This window comes from Sturnira hondurensis, unplaced genomic scaffold, assembly GCF_014824575.4.
Source record: "Sturnira hondurensis isolate 20B ecotype Veracruz unplaced genomic scaffold, ASM1482457v3 Scaffold0021632, whole genome shotgun sequence".
NCBI classification, from domain to species: domain Eukaryota; kingdom Metazoa; phylum Chordata; class Mammalia; order Chiroptera; family Phyllostomidae; genus Sturnira; species Sturnira hondurensis.
In genome coordinates, this window is record NW_028094263.1 from 4820893 (window position 1) to 4837978 (window position 17086).

General features: G+C 42.4%; 1 protein-coding gene across 1 annotated transcript; it reads left to right on the forward strand.

Annotated features, from left to right (window-relative positions):
• Positions 1-1481: 1481 nt before the first annotated feature.
• On the forward strand, positions 1482-14481 carry ZPBP2 (zona pellucida binding protein 2). Its single transcript, XM_037033450.1, has 9 exons — positions 1482-1530; positions 1672-1737; positions 3280-3405; positions 4711-4872; positions 5475-5693; positions 6475-6557; positions 7805-7985; positions 8709-8830; positions 14056-14481. The coding sequence occupies exons 1-8, from the start codon at positions 1482-1484 to the stop codon at positions 8807-8809; spliced, it is 987 nt and encodes a 328-aa protein (XP_036889345.1). The 3' UTR covers positions 8810-8830; positions 14056-14481.
• Positions 14482-17086: the final 2605 nt, after the last annotated feature.

Genomic DNA, 17086 nt, shown 5'->3' on the forward strand with positions numbered 1-17086 from the left:
GCAACACTGTCCTAAAACGAAAACCGTACTTTAGACGTGGACGGGCACTTTCAACAAACAGCCCCTCTTCACTGGGCTGAGTCCCTTCTGATAGTCTTCAGATCGATCTCCAAGATGGCCAGGGATTGGTGACTTACAACCGGGAAGTTAACAGGACACCGGATTTCTGATGACACCCTTTGACTAAAACTGGAAGGAGAAACTTCTAGAAAATCACAGACAACGCCCGAACGTGTCTTCCTGATCCTCCCTTCGAGAAAGAGCCGTGGAGGCCGTGCAGGAGCCCAGACGCAGTAACTGCCATGGGTGGATCTGACTCACTGCGTCGCATTTCACGTCTTCTGCTCTGTGGGTAAAATTAACAGTGACTAAAAACGAAATCACTGACGGAGGTGGCTCCCGGACCATCTGAGAGAGTCCAAGTACTGACTCGGCTAGAAGGAAATAAAACTGAAAAAAAAAGAAAAACCTTCTTGATCTCACCCCAAATAATCATTCTGCACCCTGTCTGAACTTGGGCTCCCTACCCCGCCGGCCTACTCAAAACCACGGCAGAGGGTGCCCCGCTGCTGCTAAGCGACACATGACAAGCGGGCGCAGGCGCCGTCGGGCCATTGCACCTACGGCCCGGAAGGAGCCCCGGGGAGGCTTGGGCGTGGCCTCCCTCGGAGCTCCCGAACTTGACCTTCCCGCCCCCACAGGACAGGCAATGTGGGGATCTCGCCTTTCCACAGGGCGAGGTCACTACTCGACCCGATACACACCTGCACGCGGGGCCTCTCCTGTCTCGGGAGGAACCGAAAAGGAAGGTTACATGTTCCTCCGGACGGGGAAGGCCTGGAGACGCCTGGTCGGCGCGCGCAGCAATGGGATTCTTCGGGTTCTTTTTGTGGGTGGAAGAAAAGGCCGTTCAGTAAAAAACAAAACAAAACTGGGTGTAAGAGTTTGAAAAACGCTGTGCACACGCTTTCAGACCGGGTTCACGAGTTCAAAGAGCCCACGCGGGGCTCTGGGCTTTTGGTGAGGAGGAAGTTCTCACGGGCTTTCTCCCTGCCCCGGGTCCTAGTATAATCGCACCCCCAGCCCACCCTACCGCACCGCCACCCCCGGGAGTTCTCGGCGGCCTCCTCAGCCCCTAGACTAAGGGCGTGACCGCAACGCCAGGCCTTGGGTGCCTTTCCTCTCCTCCCCTCTCTTCCAGCAGGGGCTGCTCAGAGACCGACGACACCGAGAACGCGGGAAAATGGCGCCAGACGGTAGCCGCGAAGCGTCCGCACGACGGCGACCGCGTGCGCACCAGGGGGCGGGGCGCCGGCCTCCGGCGCTCCCGCCCCCAGCTCCCTAGCCCCGCCCCGGGGCGTGACCCCCGGCGGTTTGCTCCGCTTAGCGGAGCCGACACGGGGAGGCGTTGGGTGGGGCTGAGATAGGAGGAAAGAACCCTGCCCCTCGACGGTTCCCGCTCCACTAGCCCCAGAGCTGCGATGCGAGCGTGGGTCTTAGTCGCGGCGGTGCTCTGGTACCTCCCCCAAAGTGGGTATCCTCCCTCCCGGCCTCCCGGCCTCTCCCTTCTTGCCGGTCCTCAGTCCTTCGCTTCGCCCCGCCCTGCCCCACTCTGAGTCCCAGGCTGCCTCCCCTTCTGCCTTCAGTGTCAGTGGTTTCTTTCCTCCGCAGCTGGATGGCAGCGTTTTTCCGAAGTCACTCAAAAAGGCTTCATTTATGGCAAGCCAGCGCACACAGGTACTAAGGACCTCTGCACCCGCACAGTCTATCAGAAGAGCCGGGGTGCCGTGGTCCTGCTAAGGTTCTTCCCGTGGAGAGAAAGGCAGCGAATGCTTACTGACCGTCTACCGTGTGCTCGGCGCTTCCTGAAGGTTGCCTCGTTTCATCCTTACAGCCTCCCTTCTGCACCTTAGTTGTGATACCACAGCTCATAGGGAGCTAGGAGTCAATCCAGATCTCTTTCTCTGATGCCACCTCACTTGCAGGGCCCTCTGCTGCTTTGCAACGTGCTGGGCCCACCCAGAGAAGTAATTTCCAGTACTGGAAGTTTCTCTGTTTGGAACGCCCCTTACTCCCCCCCTCATTAACTGAAAGAACTCCTACACATCTTTTAAGGTTCAGCTGACATGCCCTTTATCACTGTAATGAAACTTGCCCACCCTCCCCAAGGAAAATTAGTCACATCGCTAACTTTACATAACTTTGGGCTGGTTCATAGTATTTGTCAGGTTTGGAATCCCTCAATTTTTGGAGCCCTGCCCTTCCCTGCCACCACCAAATTTTAGGACAGTATCTTCTTTATATATTCAGAACATGGCATTCAATAGGCTTTAAAATTAGTATCCTGGGCTGCACTGGTTCCAAGCAGATTACTGTTGCTTCCATCAAATCTGAAACAGAATAAGATAGTTGCAGAAAAACTCCCTAGTATGCCCTATATAGGCTTAATTATTGTTCCCAACAGAGGACATTTATAGTTAAATACCAAGTTTCACTTAAGGGTGACAATGATCATCTTTAAAGCAGTTTTCAACCAAGTCCTTTTCTGATCTCTAAATTGATTTTACTACCCCTTCAAAAAGTTATGATTGCAGTGAGTTCTGAATTTGTACATTTTATCGTGTACATTTTTATAAACAAAACNGGAATCCCTCAATTTTTGGAGCCCTGCCCTTCCCTGCCACCATCAAATTTTAGGACAGTATCTTCTTTATATATTCAGAACATGGCATTCAATAGGCTTTAAAATTAGTATCCTGGGCTGCACTGGTTCCAAGCATATTACTGTTGCTTCCATCAAATCTGAAACAGAGTAAGATAATTGCAGAAAAACTCCCTAGTATGCCCTATATAGGCTTAATTATTTTTCCCAACAGAGGACATTTATAGTTAAATACCAAGTTTCACTTAAGGGTGACAATGATCATCTTTAAAGTAGTTTTCAACCAAGTCCTTTTCTGATCTCTAAATTGATTTTACTACCCCTTCAAAAAGTTATGATTGCAGTGAGTTCTGAATTTGTACATTTTATCGTGTACATTTTTATAAACAAAACTATAATACCCCAGAAAAATGAAAAAAAGTTGACTAGTAGCCTAGAATTTTAAAAACTAGGAGAAGCAAAAAGGACTTGCATTCTAAATGTCATAATGAGTGATAGTTGCTGATTTTTTAAATAGTGAACTCCAAAAAGAACTTATCTTTTGGGACACATGGTAGTAGGTACATTTATTAATGTTTCTATATAATGTAGCTATATATTATTTTATTTTGTCACAGTGAAGGTATATGTAGAACTACATCACAATAGCCCATTCCTTGTCTGTATGGATATAAAACATGCTCAAAAAGAAACCGTGGACCCCACCTACTCATGGATTGGGCCTAATGAAAAGCCATTAGAAGGTAAATCACTTGATTTTAATACTTTTTTTAATGAAATGAACATTTTTTTAAGATTTTATTTATTTCTCTTTAGGGGGGAAGGTAAGGAGAGAGGGAGAGAAATATCAATGTATGGTTGCCTCTCGTGCATCCCCTGCCGGGAACTGGCCTGCAACCCAGGCGTGTCCCCTGATTGGGAATCGAAACGCGATCGTCTGGTTCATAGGCCCGCATTCAATCCACTGAGCTACACCAGCTAGGGCTGAAATGAACATTTTTTTTAACCTCACCTGAGGACAGGTTTTCCGTTGCTTTTTAAAAGAGAGAGGGAGGAACAGAGGAAGGGAGAAAAAATAGCCATGTGAAGGAGAAGCATCCATTGGTTGAAGGATCGAATCCACAGCCTAGATATGTGCCCTGACTGGGAATTGAACCTGCAACCTTGCGGTTACCAGATGATGCTTCCACCAACAGAACCATACCCGCCAGGGCTGATGTGAACCTTTTTTTAGAAAAGCACTGTCACTTATTGGAATGCACAAATTAAAATTTGATTTTAATCTCAGTTTCACTTGCTCCATGCTTAGGCAAATCATGTTATATCTTGGTCTGTGCCTTATTTTCTCCTAACGTAAAAACTGAAGCAGTAGTTTTTGCATGCTTCCTCTCAAAGCTGTATTAGTTCAAAACAATTTTGTAAGGCCCTGGCTGGACAGCTCATTTGGTTACATCAAGGCTGCGGATTCAATCTTCAGCCTTGAGCCCTCAGTCAGGGCACATACAAGAATCAACCAATGAATGCATAAATAAGTGGAACAACAAATGGATCTCTCTCTCTCTCTCTCTCTCTCTCTCTCCCTCCCCCCTTTCCCTCCTCTCTCTCTCTAAAATCAATCAATATATTTTTTAAATGTTATAAAACCTAAAATTTATCCTTGTAGCACCTGTAATAGATGAAGTATCTAATATGTAATTGTTAATGATATTAGAAATTGGATTATAAACATTAATTTCTGTTTTATATGAAGAAATTTTATAGTCTTACAGGGCAGTATAATTTCATTTACTGAATTACTGGCATAAACTAATTGAAATTAGAGGCAAAGAAATGAATGAAAGAAACCCAAAATCTGTTTTGAAGGTGTACTATTCTCCTGCGGTTCTCCATGGAGTACTATGACAGAATTGCAACTTTGTGAAATTCTTATCGTTAAAACAGTCCATTTATTTTTAAATTTTGGTATTTATTTGTAACCCCAAGTTTACCAAATAAATGTTTGAATTGCTGTATTTTAAATAACCAAGTAATGTACTGTTTCTGTTTAGGAAATTATCAAATAAATATAACTCAAACAGGAAAGCTGATGGTGAAAGATTTTCCGGAGTCTTTGTCTGGACTTTACACGTGTACTTTTTCTTATAAGATCATCAAAGCACAAACCCAAGTAGAAAAGACGGTAAAGCAGAGATATGAGTTCATGCTGTTTGGTAAGAATATAGGCACATTTTGATTTACTTGGTTTAGATCAGATTTAAGTGTATGGTTTCTCTCGTGAAAATGAGTCTGTTGTATATAATCATCATGGCTTACTGAGTATTTTGGGTGTATTTGACCAGGCAAACTCTTAATTAATGCCAAGATGGGGTATCCGAAATAATCTCCTTTCATCCTCCCACTTCCCACTGTTTGGGTTTGCAATCTGCTTTATCACAATTTTTCCAGGTATCTTAAAAACAGATATTTAATCCTATAAAAGCAAATTAATGATCCTTTTTACTGGACTGTTCTGAGGACAATGATAATCTGCCAATTAAGACCCTACCCCCTCCAGAAAAATCTTGCTTTTCCTTGATACTGTTAACTTATCTCTATAGCCAACCCACAGAAGCCATGTCCTTACTTGTACTGAGTAGATAATATATATCAGATGAAAGTAACCTTTTTTTCATTAAATTTATTCATTTTGTATATTTTTGTGAGACCACCCTGCTTAAAACATTTTATTGGATAAGTTAAGTTTCTGTGCTGATTTGAAAACTGTTGGCAAAAATTAATGCTAGGCACAATTTTATTCTCATCTTTTGTAAAGCCTATCGGGAACCTGATTATTCATATCAGATGGCTGTACGTTATACCACAAAATCTTGTGTCGGAAGTTACAATGACCTGTTTTTTAAAGTGCTGAAGAAAGTCCTGGATAGTTTAATCTCTGATTTGTCATGCCATGTCATTGAATCATCATATAAATGCCATTTTGTGAAACTTCCAAATCATGGCCTCATATATGAGCTATTTATAGCTTTTCAAGGTAAAAAAAATTTTTAACTTTGATTTTATGAGTTTAACCTTGAGCCATGACAGATTACAAACCTAATTACCAGGTTCATGTGAGCTATCTTACAAATAGTGGGACTTAAATGTTTGCTAAGCACTGAAGTATATTTTTGATCTTAGCCTGGTTATACTTTTAAAGATGAACACATCACCCCGACCTGTGTGGTTGGGCTTGGTCCCTCAAAGCTACAAAACACCGGTTTGGTTCTCTCTCAGAGCATGTATCTGGGTTTCAGTTCTGCCCCATTCAGGGCGTGTAGAAGAGGCAACTGACTGATGTTTCTCTCTCACATCACTGCTTCTCTCCCTCCCTTCCCGTATCTCTAAAAACAAATACATAAAATCTTTTGAGAAGACGAATACATTATTTACCTTCGTGACATACTGTTGCTTATTTCTTAGATATCAGTGTTATTTTATAAATATGGCCTTTAACTAGGCAGCTAATATTTAACATAGTTTTTCAAAGAGAATTTTAATTTGCATTTTGAAGAACTTAATAAAAGGGAGGAACCAAACCAAACTCCTTTCTATTTATTTTATTTATATTTTAAAGCCTTGTAGTTACTCCCATTAGCCCCCAGATGGAGTAAAATCATAATGTATACAGTATTCAAATCGTGCAATTTTACTACTGGGATTAGATAGGTTAAACACATGCACCCATTCATACTGAATTCAGCATTTAGAGCTTTGTTGGAATGTTTGGAACTTTTCAGAACCCTTTTGTGAGGACCTCATTTTTCCCTCTTCAGTTAACCCTTTTGCACCACAGTGGAAACGTGTGTGCCAAGGCACTGCTGACTGTGAAGAAATTACTAATCATAATATGCTCCAGGTGAGAATTTCATTGTCGGGGGGGGGGGGAATATTTGAATAGTCAATGAAGCTATTCAAATAATTTTTTAACTATTTCATTTTCTTTGTTATTTTATTATTTAAAACTTTTGATAACTGCTTCAAAAAGATTTCTCTATGTTGTGAATATCAGTAATAAAGAGTTGCTGTTATTTTAAAAACCTAAATATAAAGCATTGCTGATTTTTGGTTCTAGTTATTTAAACTAAGACTGTGAGAGTCTTGGCCACTTCAAGATGCTTTGTTTTGGAATAGTACACATGGAATGTTATATAGCTTCCCAGGTTAATGTTATATATGTTTCTATGACAGAGGGATGGGTCCCTGGGTTTTGTTCCCCAAATGTTAACTAAGCAGCAGCTTGAAGAACAGCTCACAGTCAGGTCATCCTGGGTTAAACCAGTGGTTCTTTCACAAGAACCTGTATCTATGATGGTCATCGTAGTTGATGTCTCCTCTGCTGTCCTCAGAGGCTGAGGACGTTGTCTTAAAAAGCCCCTTTAGCCCTGGCTCGTGTGGCTCAGTGGATTGAATGCTGGCCTGCGTGCGAATCAATGGATCGCCAGTTGGATTCCCAGTGTAGGACACATTCCTGCATTGTAGGCCAGGTCCACAGTAGGGGGCGCGTGAGAGGCAACCACATATTGATGTTTCTCTCCCTCTCTTTCTCCCTCCCTTGTCCTCTCTAAAAAAATAAATAAAATCTTTAAAAAAAAATCCCTTCCTCTCCTGGTCTAGTTCCTGAACCCATACCCTTTATATTGTGCCTGGCAATGGAAAGCACTGAGTTTATATTAGCCTTTATTAAACTCTGTGTTCAAAAAACTAAAATAAAATCTATATAATTAGTTTGTAATGCTGATTAGAGAAAAGTTTTAGTTTCCATTTTCTTGGCTCTTTGGAATTAGAAGTAATACAAATGGGGTAGGTGTGCTGCAAATTATTCAAAACAAGCATTTATTAACCTTAATTTTTCTTAACCATTGTTCATATGAATTGACAATCATTGATAAGGTCAAGGCTAGACTAATTTTAGTATTAACACACAACTTTTCAGGAATTGATCTTTTGTGTAAAACCTGGACGGAGTGGGTGTGTTCATAGTTCATTTCAGAGACTTGAATTATGAAATGTCTCATTCAGAGACATTTCATTGCCTCTGATGCCGGAGGAGAAATTGGCTCACAGTTCAGTCACTGTCCTTCTCACTGATGTTTTCAAATCCAGGCAAGAGACCGAATAGCAGAATTTTTCCGGAGGCAAGCATATCTTTTCTACCATGATCCTAATAAAATTCTCCCCGCTATACACTTTGTGGACCACAGTTTTGAAATGGCACGTGTGGACAGCTGTCGTCCGGGCTTTGGGAAAAGCGATGGTCTGCATAGTAACTGTGCTACGTGTTGCGGTAATTATGAAATATAAATACCCACAGATGATGCATTATAGAATTGTGTACCTGAAACCTGCATAATTTCATTAACCAATGTCACCCCAGGAAATCCAAGAAAAATTTTAAAATATACATACAGATATACAAGTATTTAGGGTACATAGTCAGAAGAATACCAGTAGATGAATAATTCACTTAGGATAATTGAACTGAATCTGTATAGCGATCCTCTTACAAAAATGTTATATTCAGCTAAAGGGAAGTAAAAATTCACAGACCACATTTCCGAATGTAATCATCTTCATGTGTATTAACTGTTCTGAATGTACGCTTTTACATTACGAAACATTTCTGCAGTCTTCTGATTTAAGCTGCCGTACTGTGAAGAAAAACGGAATGGCATGACTTCGAAAACAGAGACTTGGAAACAGAACTAGAAAACCAGAAGCAGAAACTCATTAACCAGGCACTGCAGAAGCTCCTATAAAATCCTGATCTTAATGAAAAAAAAAAAAAAAAAACGAGAGATTTACACCTAAATCTCTTCTGCCTTTAAGATCATTAATCACAATGTTTGAAACTCAAAACTAATGTCCACAACCTCACTGGCCGAACACCACTCAGGAAGTATATCATAGGTGTAGAAAAGGTGTGAGATTGGAGGCAGATTTGTATTATTGGTATGAAATCCCTCTAACTGAAACTATAATCATTTCCTCAATGGGTTTTCCTCTGCAGTGGTGTGTAGTCCTGGGACTTTCAGTCCTGATGCTGATGTTATGTGTCAGACCTGCGCTTCCGCCACTGCCTACGGAGCTAAATTGTGTCCGCAAACATAAAGTGCAGTGTGAAGACTGGAGGTAACAGCGTCGTTACTTGCTCATGGAAGTGGGGGACATAGGACATGGCACACATCCCAGGGCAGCATAGTTCCGTTAAGTAGGACCCATCAGACCCAAACACTGGAAAACACACATTCTAGAAAGTTTAGAAAGATGGTTGATGTGGCATTTCTAAGAGGACATTTAATGTCACCCGCGTGCAATGGGAACTGTGAGTATTAGTGGATGGTTTTTAATGAGATGTTTTGTTGTTTACAAACTGAGCCTGTTGCTCTGACCCTGAGGCTATGTTAAGATCAAAAAGAGCAGCAAAGTCTAATACCATAAAAACTTTATACTTACCATATATTTTTTTACCATATATTAATTTGTTTGAAATCACTCTTATGTGATATAAAGGCATATATATTACCTTTGTATTTAGAGGCAAAAAAAAAGTTCTTTCTTTGGGTCTCTTGGCTTTTCGTTTGTTTTTTACATAATTAATAGCCTTTATGTTCCAGTACAGTTTTGTATTCATAAAATAATTGAGCACACATTACATAGAGTTCCACACCCCGTCTCTATCCCCCACACCCTCACCCCTCCCATGAAACCCCCGTGCTTCACCTGTTCGTCCAGCCCCTGCGCCCTAGAAGCCTGGGCAACCACTGATCCTTTCACTGTCTCTGTGACACTGCCTTTCCCAAACTGTCCTTTCCTTGGGGTTTACAGCATGTACATTTTTCAGACTGGCTTCTTTCATTTAGCAATATGTATTTAAGGTTCCTCCACGTCTTTTTGTAACGGTAATCTTTTTATCGCTGAATGTTATTCTATTGTATGGATCTATGAAGGACACCTTGGTTACTTCCATTTTTGGTGATGATGAATAAAGCTGCTATAAACATTTACGTGGAGGTTTTTGTGTGGACATATGTTTTCTTTTTTAATATATTTTCTTTTTTAATATATTTTATTGATTATGCTATTACAGTTGTCCCATTCCCCCCTTCATTCCCTTCTACCCTGCACACCCTCTCCCACCCACATTCCCCCCTTTAGTTCATATCCATGTGTCATAAGTTCTTCAGCTTCTACATTTCCCATACTATTCTTGCCCTCCCCCTTGCCTATTTTCTACATACTGTCTATGCTACTTATTCTCTGTACTTTCCCCCCCTCGCTTCCCCCTCCCACTCCCCTGTTGCTAACCCTCCATGTGATCTCCATTTCTGTGGTTCTGTTCCTGTTCTAGTTGTTTGCTTAGTTTGCTTTTGATTTAGGTGTGGTTGTTAATAGCTGTGAGTTTGCTATCCTTTCACTGTTCATATTTTTCATCTTCTTTTTCTTAGGTAAGTCCCTTTAACATTTTATATAATAAGGGCTTGGTGATGATGAACTCCTTGAATTTGACCTTATCTGAGAAGCACTTTATCGGCCCTTCCATTCTAAATGAAAGCTTTGCTGGCTAGAGCAATCTTGGATGTAGGTCTTTGGATTTCATGACTTGGAATACTTCTTTCCAGCCCCTCCCTGCCTGCAAGGTCTCTTTTGAGAAAGCAGCTAACAGCCTGATGGGGACTCCTTTGTAGGTGACTATCCCCTTATCTCTTGCTGCTTCTAGACTTCTCACCTTCATTTTCATCTTGGGTAATGTAATTATGATGTGCCTTAGAGTATTCCTCCTTGGGTCCACCCTCTTTGGGACTCTCTGAGCTTCCTGGACTTCCTGGAAGTCTATTGCCTTTGCCAGACTGGGGAAGTTCTCCTTTATTATTTGTTCAAATAAGTTTTCCACTTGTTGCTCTTCCTCTTCCCCTTCTGGTACCTCTATAATTTGAATGTTGGAACATATAAAGATGTCCTGGAGGTTCCTAAGCCTCTCCTCATTTTTTTGAGTTCTTGTTTCTTCATTCTTTTCTGTTTGGTTGTTTCTTTCTTCCTTCTGGTCCACTCCATTGATTTGAGTCCCAGTTTTCTTCCCATCACTATTGGTTCCCTGTGCATTTTGCTTCATTTCACTTAGTGTAGCCTTCATTTTTTTATCTAATTTGCGACCAAAATCAACCAATTCTGTGAGCATCCTGATCACCAGTGCTTCGAACTATGCATCTGATAGGTTGGCCATCTCTTGTTCCCTTAGATGTATTGGCTCTGGGGCTTTGATCTATTCTTCCGTTTGAGCCAATTTTTTTTTGGTCTGGTCGCACCCCTACGTATGAGGGGCGGAGCCTTAGATGTTCACCAGGGCGGGTCAACCCAGTCACTGGGTTGTGACGCTGTGTGTGGGGGCGGGGTCAGAGAGGAGCAGTGGTGTTTGTTCCCCTCTCTCTCAGATCTCGGTCCCCTCTGCTGCTTCCCACAAGCAAACTGGGCCCTTCTGGTGCTGGTTCCAGGGTGGGTGGGCTTGTGTGCGTTCTAGGACCCTGTGGATCTCTCCAATGAACTCTCCTGTGAGGCTGGGAGTCTCTCCCGGCACCTCAACCCCCACAAGTGTTTTCAATCGGTGCTTTTAGGCTTTATTTCCTGGCACTCAGATCCTGGGTTGTGTGGTCTGACTGCCCGTTTTTGTCTGGTTTATCTTCATGCGAATGTGTGACCGTGGTCAGCCTGCCGCCTTGCGCGCCTCACTGGGTATGCTCATTGCCACCCCGCACCCAGGGTCTGCTGGCCACCGCCTGCATGCCCAGGTCGCCAGCCACCACTTTTTTCTGCTGTGACTCCTCTCCACCGGCTGCCAACTCTGCCCCTCTTACCGGTCTGGATGAATGGTTGTTGGACTTCCATACAGTTCAATTTTCTGTCAGTTCTGGGTGCTTTTTTTGTTTCTAAATTTTTGTTGTCCTTAATTTTGGTTGTGTGAGGAGGTGCAGTGTGTCTACCTATGCCTCCATCTTGGCCGGGAGTCTGGACATATGTTTTCAACTTAATTATATAAATACCTAGGATCATGATTGCTGGGTTTATGGTAAGATTATGTTTAGTTTTGTAAGAAACTGCCGAACTGTCTCCCAAATCGGTTTACCATTTTGCATTCCTATCAGCAATGAATGTGTTTTTATTGCTCCTCATCCTCATCAGCTTTTGGGATTTTAGCCATTCCAATAGGCGGATTGCGGCTTTTCGTTGTTGTTTTATTTCACTGTTATTCTTTCTGCCTGTCACTGGATCTACTACTCTTCAGGGAAACAGGCCCCTTCTTTTCAGGTGTTGTCTTCCAGCTGAACCTGTAATGGAGGCTTTAATAAGCCTTGTCACCTTTCAGCTACGTCCCGAGCTTCTGGATGATGGGATGTGTGGTAGGACCATTCAGTACCATGGTCTGGGCCAATTGCTTCACTCCATTGCCGTGAAGCGAGTCCCTGGATCCGACATGGTGCTTTGTGGAATGCCGTGGTGGTGGAAAAGGCATCTGTCCGCGAGTCCGCTGGAGACAAATCTTGCAGAAGCCTTACAAGCGTGGAAGGCAGAGCTGCACCCAGAATGTGTGTCTGTTCCAATGAGGAAGCATCTCTATCACTTACAGTTTTAATCTGTCACCATAAAAAAAAAAAAAAACAGGCACACAGGTTAATGTTTGTTTTCCTGAGATAGACTAATGTATTACTCTTTTTGCTTTATAATAGTATGTCTCTTTTTGAAACAGCAGCATTTTGTTTTTTAAAAAAACAGAGTATAAACATGCTAATGATAGAACTATCCCCTTAAGATTTAAAGTTCTATTTCTTGAAGGTAGAACCAGAATCTTCCTAAAGAGTTAGATGCCTAGGAAGTTCAAGGGGAAGCTGCCTGTGCTCCCAAATCATAGCTGAGGCGTGTATGTGCCAGGCACTAATTCTAACTGGGTTTTTGTATGTGTTTACTCTATAGTCCTTATGTTCATCACGGTAGGTAGATAGTCACTCACATTTTATATAGTGAAAACAGGGGCAAAAGTTGTGAATTAATTTTCCCAAAGTCACACAGCTAGTAAGTTGTAAAGTTGGCGTTGGAAGCCTCTAGATCTAGGCTCTTAATTACTATGTGTTCTGGTTTTTCCTTGTAAGTTTTACCTTTCACAGGTAATCACTGTTCCTAATATCTTATATGAGATCTTCAAACAAAGCAGTTTAATGCTAAAGTGCCCGCTAGGAAAAAAGATAGAATAAAATACAAATCTTAACTAGCTCCAGTGAGGGAAAACCAACAGTGCAGGCTAAAGGGCGAACCCTTTGGTGTTGTCGCAAGACTGCCACCTGGCGCTCTCTGTTGATGTCAGCTGGGTTGACTTTTCTTCCCCTCTCCTCAGAAAATCTCACAGAAAGGTGGCACTGTTCTTGCGTTTGTGCATTTCTTTTTTCCTGAGCCAGAAAGGTATTTTCTCCTTTTACATTTCATATTCCACCCTCCCGCGCCTTTTCCCCTTCGGGTCATTGCCCTGTTGCCGTCCTAACTGTGCTTGCCAAGCTTCCCTTACCGCACGGCCCATGCAGCTGATAAGTAGTGCTCAGGACCCTTCTTGCCTTCCTCCTCCTGTTTCATAAGTCTGTTCAGTCCTTCAGAAGGAGGAGCATAGACCAACTGACAGATTAGTATGATTACCTTCACCTCTAGGAGTGCAAACAGTTTTCACAGTCATAAACAAAACCCGATCTCGAGAAAAAATAATTTTAAGTCAATAATGGGGATAATGTTTGTATCACTGCCCAGTTTGTGCACATGTCTGTGGACTAGAGTGCAGGTTGTTTTTTTTTACCATAGCGGGCTTATTGTTTCACCAGTAGCCCGTTCCTTGGAACTGCAGATTACTAGCCAAAGAAGGAGCTTTCCTGTTTCTCCCCGAGTCAGAGACTGTAGCTGTCAAAAAGCAACATAACTTCAGAGCGCTGTGGCACAACTGTGAATCATGTAGGTCTGAAAGACACCGAGGTTGCAGAAGCATGGCTGATGCCGAAGCGTAGTTCCAGCACGGCAATGTTGACTGTGAAGGCTCCCCAGTGTGTGAGGTGGGGTTGGGTACACAGATACAATGCTATCATTTTGGATCATCTCAGGCTATTATATTGATATCCTAGTATCAGATTCTGAAAACTAACAGCAGTGAAGGTGTTTGGAAAACAAAGAAGATAAGGAAACAGGAAGGAAAAAAAGGGGGGAAAGTGGTTTTAACCACCAACCATTGAATAGAAATGGTTGCATGCAATTCAGAGGGTAGAGGAAGCAGACCTCAGTCCAAATGAACTTATAAACTTGAAGTTCTTTTTGTTCTTTTTTTTTTTCAGATGTAGGTCACACAGTTTTGACTGAAGAGCTCTAATTTAGGCTCCTGGGGCCTACCTAATTTTTGCGGAAGACTTCTGGAACGAGACTCGCACAGAAGGAAATCAACCCAACTTTCAAATGCCGAGGAGAGACTAACTTGAGGGCGAAAATGTATATGTGCCTCCCTCTCCTTTCCCTGTGGCCCAGCTCTGTTTGAGCCTAATATTCAATGGTTTTCAAAGCATCTCCCAAGATACGTCTGCCCCAAATAGTCGAAAACAAGTGAAGAGCACACCCCCAGTCTCCACGGAAAGACCCTCGCCTTCTGAGTCCCGTCCCGGCTCCATCGTTTTCCAGTATGTCTTTGGCAAAGACCATTTCCTCATCCCTGTTGTGGGGAAACTGATACCAGTCTCCACCTCTCTCAGAATGTAATTTTATGTAATATAATTTATACAGATTTTGTAAATCATAAAGCACCACCAATTTCAAGACTCTGCATTAGCTCGTGTGTCCTGTGATAGGTAAGGTGGTTCTGCACAGACAGAACCCACAGCCGTCACCCGTGTTCATACATTCAGTCAGTAGGTTTCTACTGACTGTTACTTTTATTTACTATTTATTTACTGTGCTCAGTACCTCATCATATCATCCATCCTCCTAAAAGGAGGGTCTCTAAACAAGGTAGTTTCTCTGTTTTTGAACATTATGTGGAGAGAATCATCTTGAATATATTCTTTTATACCTTGATTCTTCAGATTGATCTCATGGAGCATTAGTTCATTTATTTTTATTGCTGTATAGTATTCCATTATAGAAATATACCACAGTTTGTTTATCCATTCATTCATTGGAGAACATTCAAGTTGTTTCTGGTTTTTTTGTTGGTTTTTTTTTTTGAGAATCTTTTTTTAAATGTTTTATTTATTTTATTTTTTAGAGAGAGGGAAAGGGAAGGAGAAGGAGAGAAACATCAATGTGTGGTTACCTCTCACGTGGCCCCTACTGGGGACCTGGCCTGCAACCCACGCATGTGCCCTGACTGGGAATCGAACCGGCAACCCTTTGGTTCACAGCTGGCGCTCAATCCACTGAGCTACACCAGCCAGGGCAAGCTGTTTTTAGTTTTCGATGATTACAACATCCTACTAAAAATTCTTATAAGGATATCCTATATGATGTGCATGCGCACAAGTTACTCTCGAGTTTATACTAGCAGTCAAACGTCTGGGTCATAGGGTAGTAAATCTTCCATTTGTAATGCCAAATCGTTATTCAGAGCAGTTGTACTAATTTACCTTCCCAGTGGTAGTGTATGAAAGTTTTCCTGATTTCAGGTACTTAAAGGTTGTCTGGGGGGTGGTTTTAGTGTAAAATTTTTGTATTTAGAATTAGCCAGCTGGACTGTTAGATGATCCCGATTTTCTTGGCAACATCCAAAGCTCAAAGCTGGGAACCAAACATACATCTTCTTTTCTCCCTCAGACCTGATGAGGGTGCTGACCTTGGCCATGTCAATATCATAGAGCTTCTTCACAGCCTGTCTGACCTGGTGCTTGTTGGCCTTGACACCCACATTGAACCCAAGTGTGCCCTTGTCTTCTATGTTTTCATGGCTGACTCGGTAGTCAGGGGAACCAATGACGGCGTGGCGGTCAAGCTTGCTTCTCCTGGGGGCGCTCTTCCGAGGATATGCAGGCGTCCTCCAGAGCCACAGGGTCTTTAGCCATTGGAAGGTGGGTGACATGTGGCTGTTCTTACTTTGTGGCTGTGGACACCTCTCAGCACTGCTTTCTTTGCCTTCAAAGCTTTGGCTTTGGCTTTGGCTTTGGCTTTGGCTTTGGGAGGGGCAGGGGCTTCCTTCTTTGCTTTCAGCACCATCTTTGTGAAAAGTGATACTGTCTCTTTCAACCTTTTGCCAATGTGGTGAATGAGTATTGGTATCACATAGCAGTTTTCATTTTATTTCCCTGATTACTAATGAGGTTTATCATCCTTTCATGTTTGTTAGCCATTAGGATTTTATTTTTAAATATTTTTATTTATTTTTAGAAAGAGGGGAAGGGAAGGAGAAAGAAGGAGAAAAAGCTCAATGTGCAAGAGATACGCTGATCAGTTGCCTCTCGCCTGCCCCCAAGTAAGGGACCTGGCCTGCAACCCAAGCGTGACTGGGAATTGAACCGGCAACCTTTTGGTTCTCAGGCCAGCACCCAATCTAGTGAGCCATGCCAGCCAGGGCAGGATTTTTTTTTTCCAAAAATATTCTGTATAAGACTTTTGTCTATTCTTCTATTGGGTCATCTTTTTCTCATTGATTCACACAAGCTCCCTACACACTGGATACTATTGCTTTGTAAGTTACGTAGGTTTAAAATATTTTCTCCCACTCTGTGGTTTGTTTTTGCACTTCTTTATGTCTTTTGATGAACAAAACTCTTTAATGTTAGTATGGTTATAGTTTTGCCTTTCCCATTTAGATCTAAAATCCACCTGGAATTTTTACACGTGCTGTGCAGTAGGGATTGAATTTCATTTTTAATCCATGAGGTTAACCCAATTGTCCTGGACCATTTACTGAAAAACCTGGCCCTTCCCCACTAATCTGCAGTGAGTGATACTTCTCCCATATATCAAGTGTCTGTCCATGCATGAGAAACGATGTCTGGGTCATTTGTCATATCGGCTGAACTCTTATTTGTGGTGTCATTTCCTTGTGGGCTTTGTTATTTATTTTTAACCAGGAACCATTCTTGTTGTTTAAAAACATTTTGCGGAAATGAAAACAGCTTTCTCCAGAAAAGCTCTGGGTTGGGTTTGGACAGGTATTGGGGTACACAGCCCATCCCGTTCCCTCACAAGCTAAGTTTGCAATTTGAAATAGTCTGAAGCACCCGGATGATGCAAATCCAGGCTAAGTTCTGTGAAAAAGACTAGTCTATGGCCACAACATGTCATAACTTTTTTCCTCTCCTTTTTAAAGACCTCTTCTTCACTCAGTACCAGAAGTCTGGCCCTGGCCGGAGGGCGCGGTTAGTTGGAGCACCATCCCGC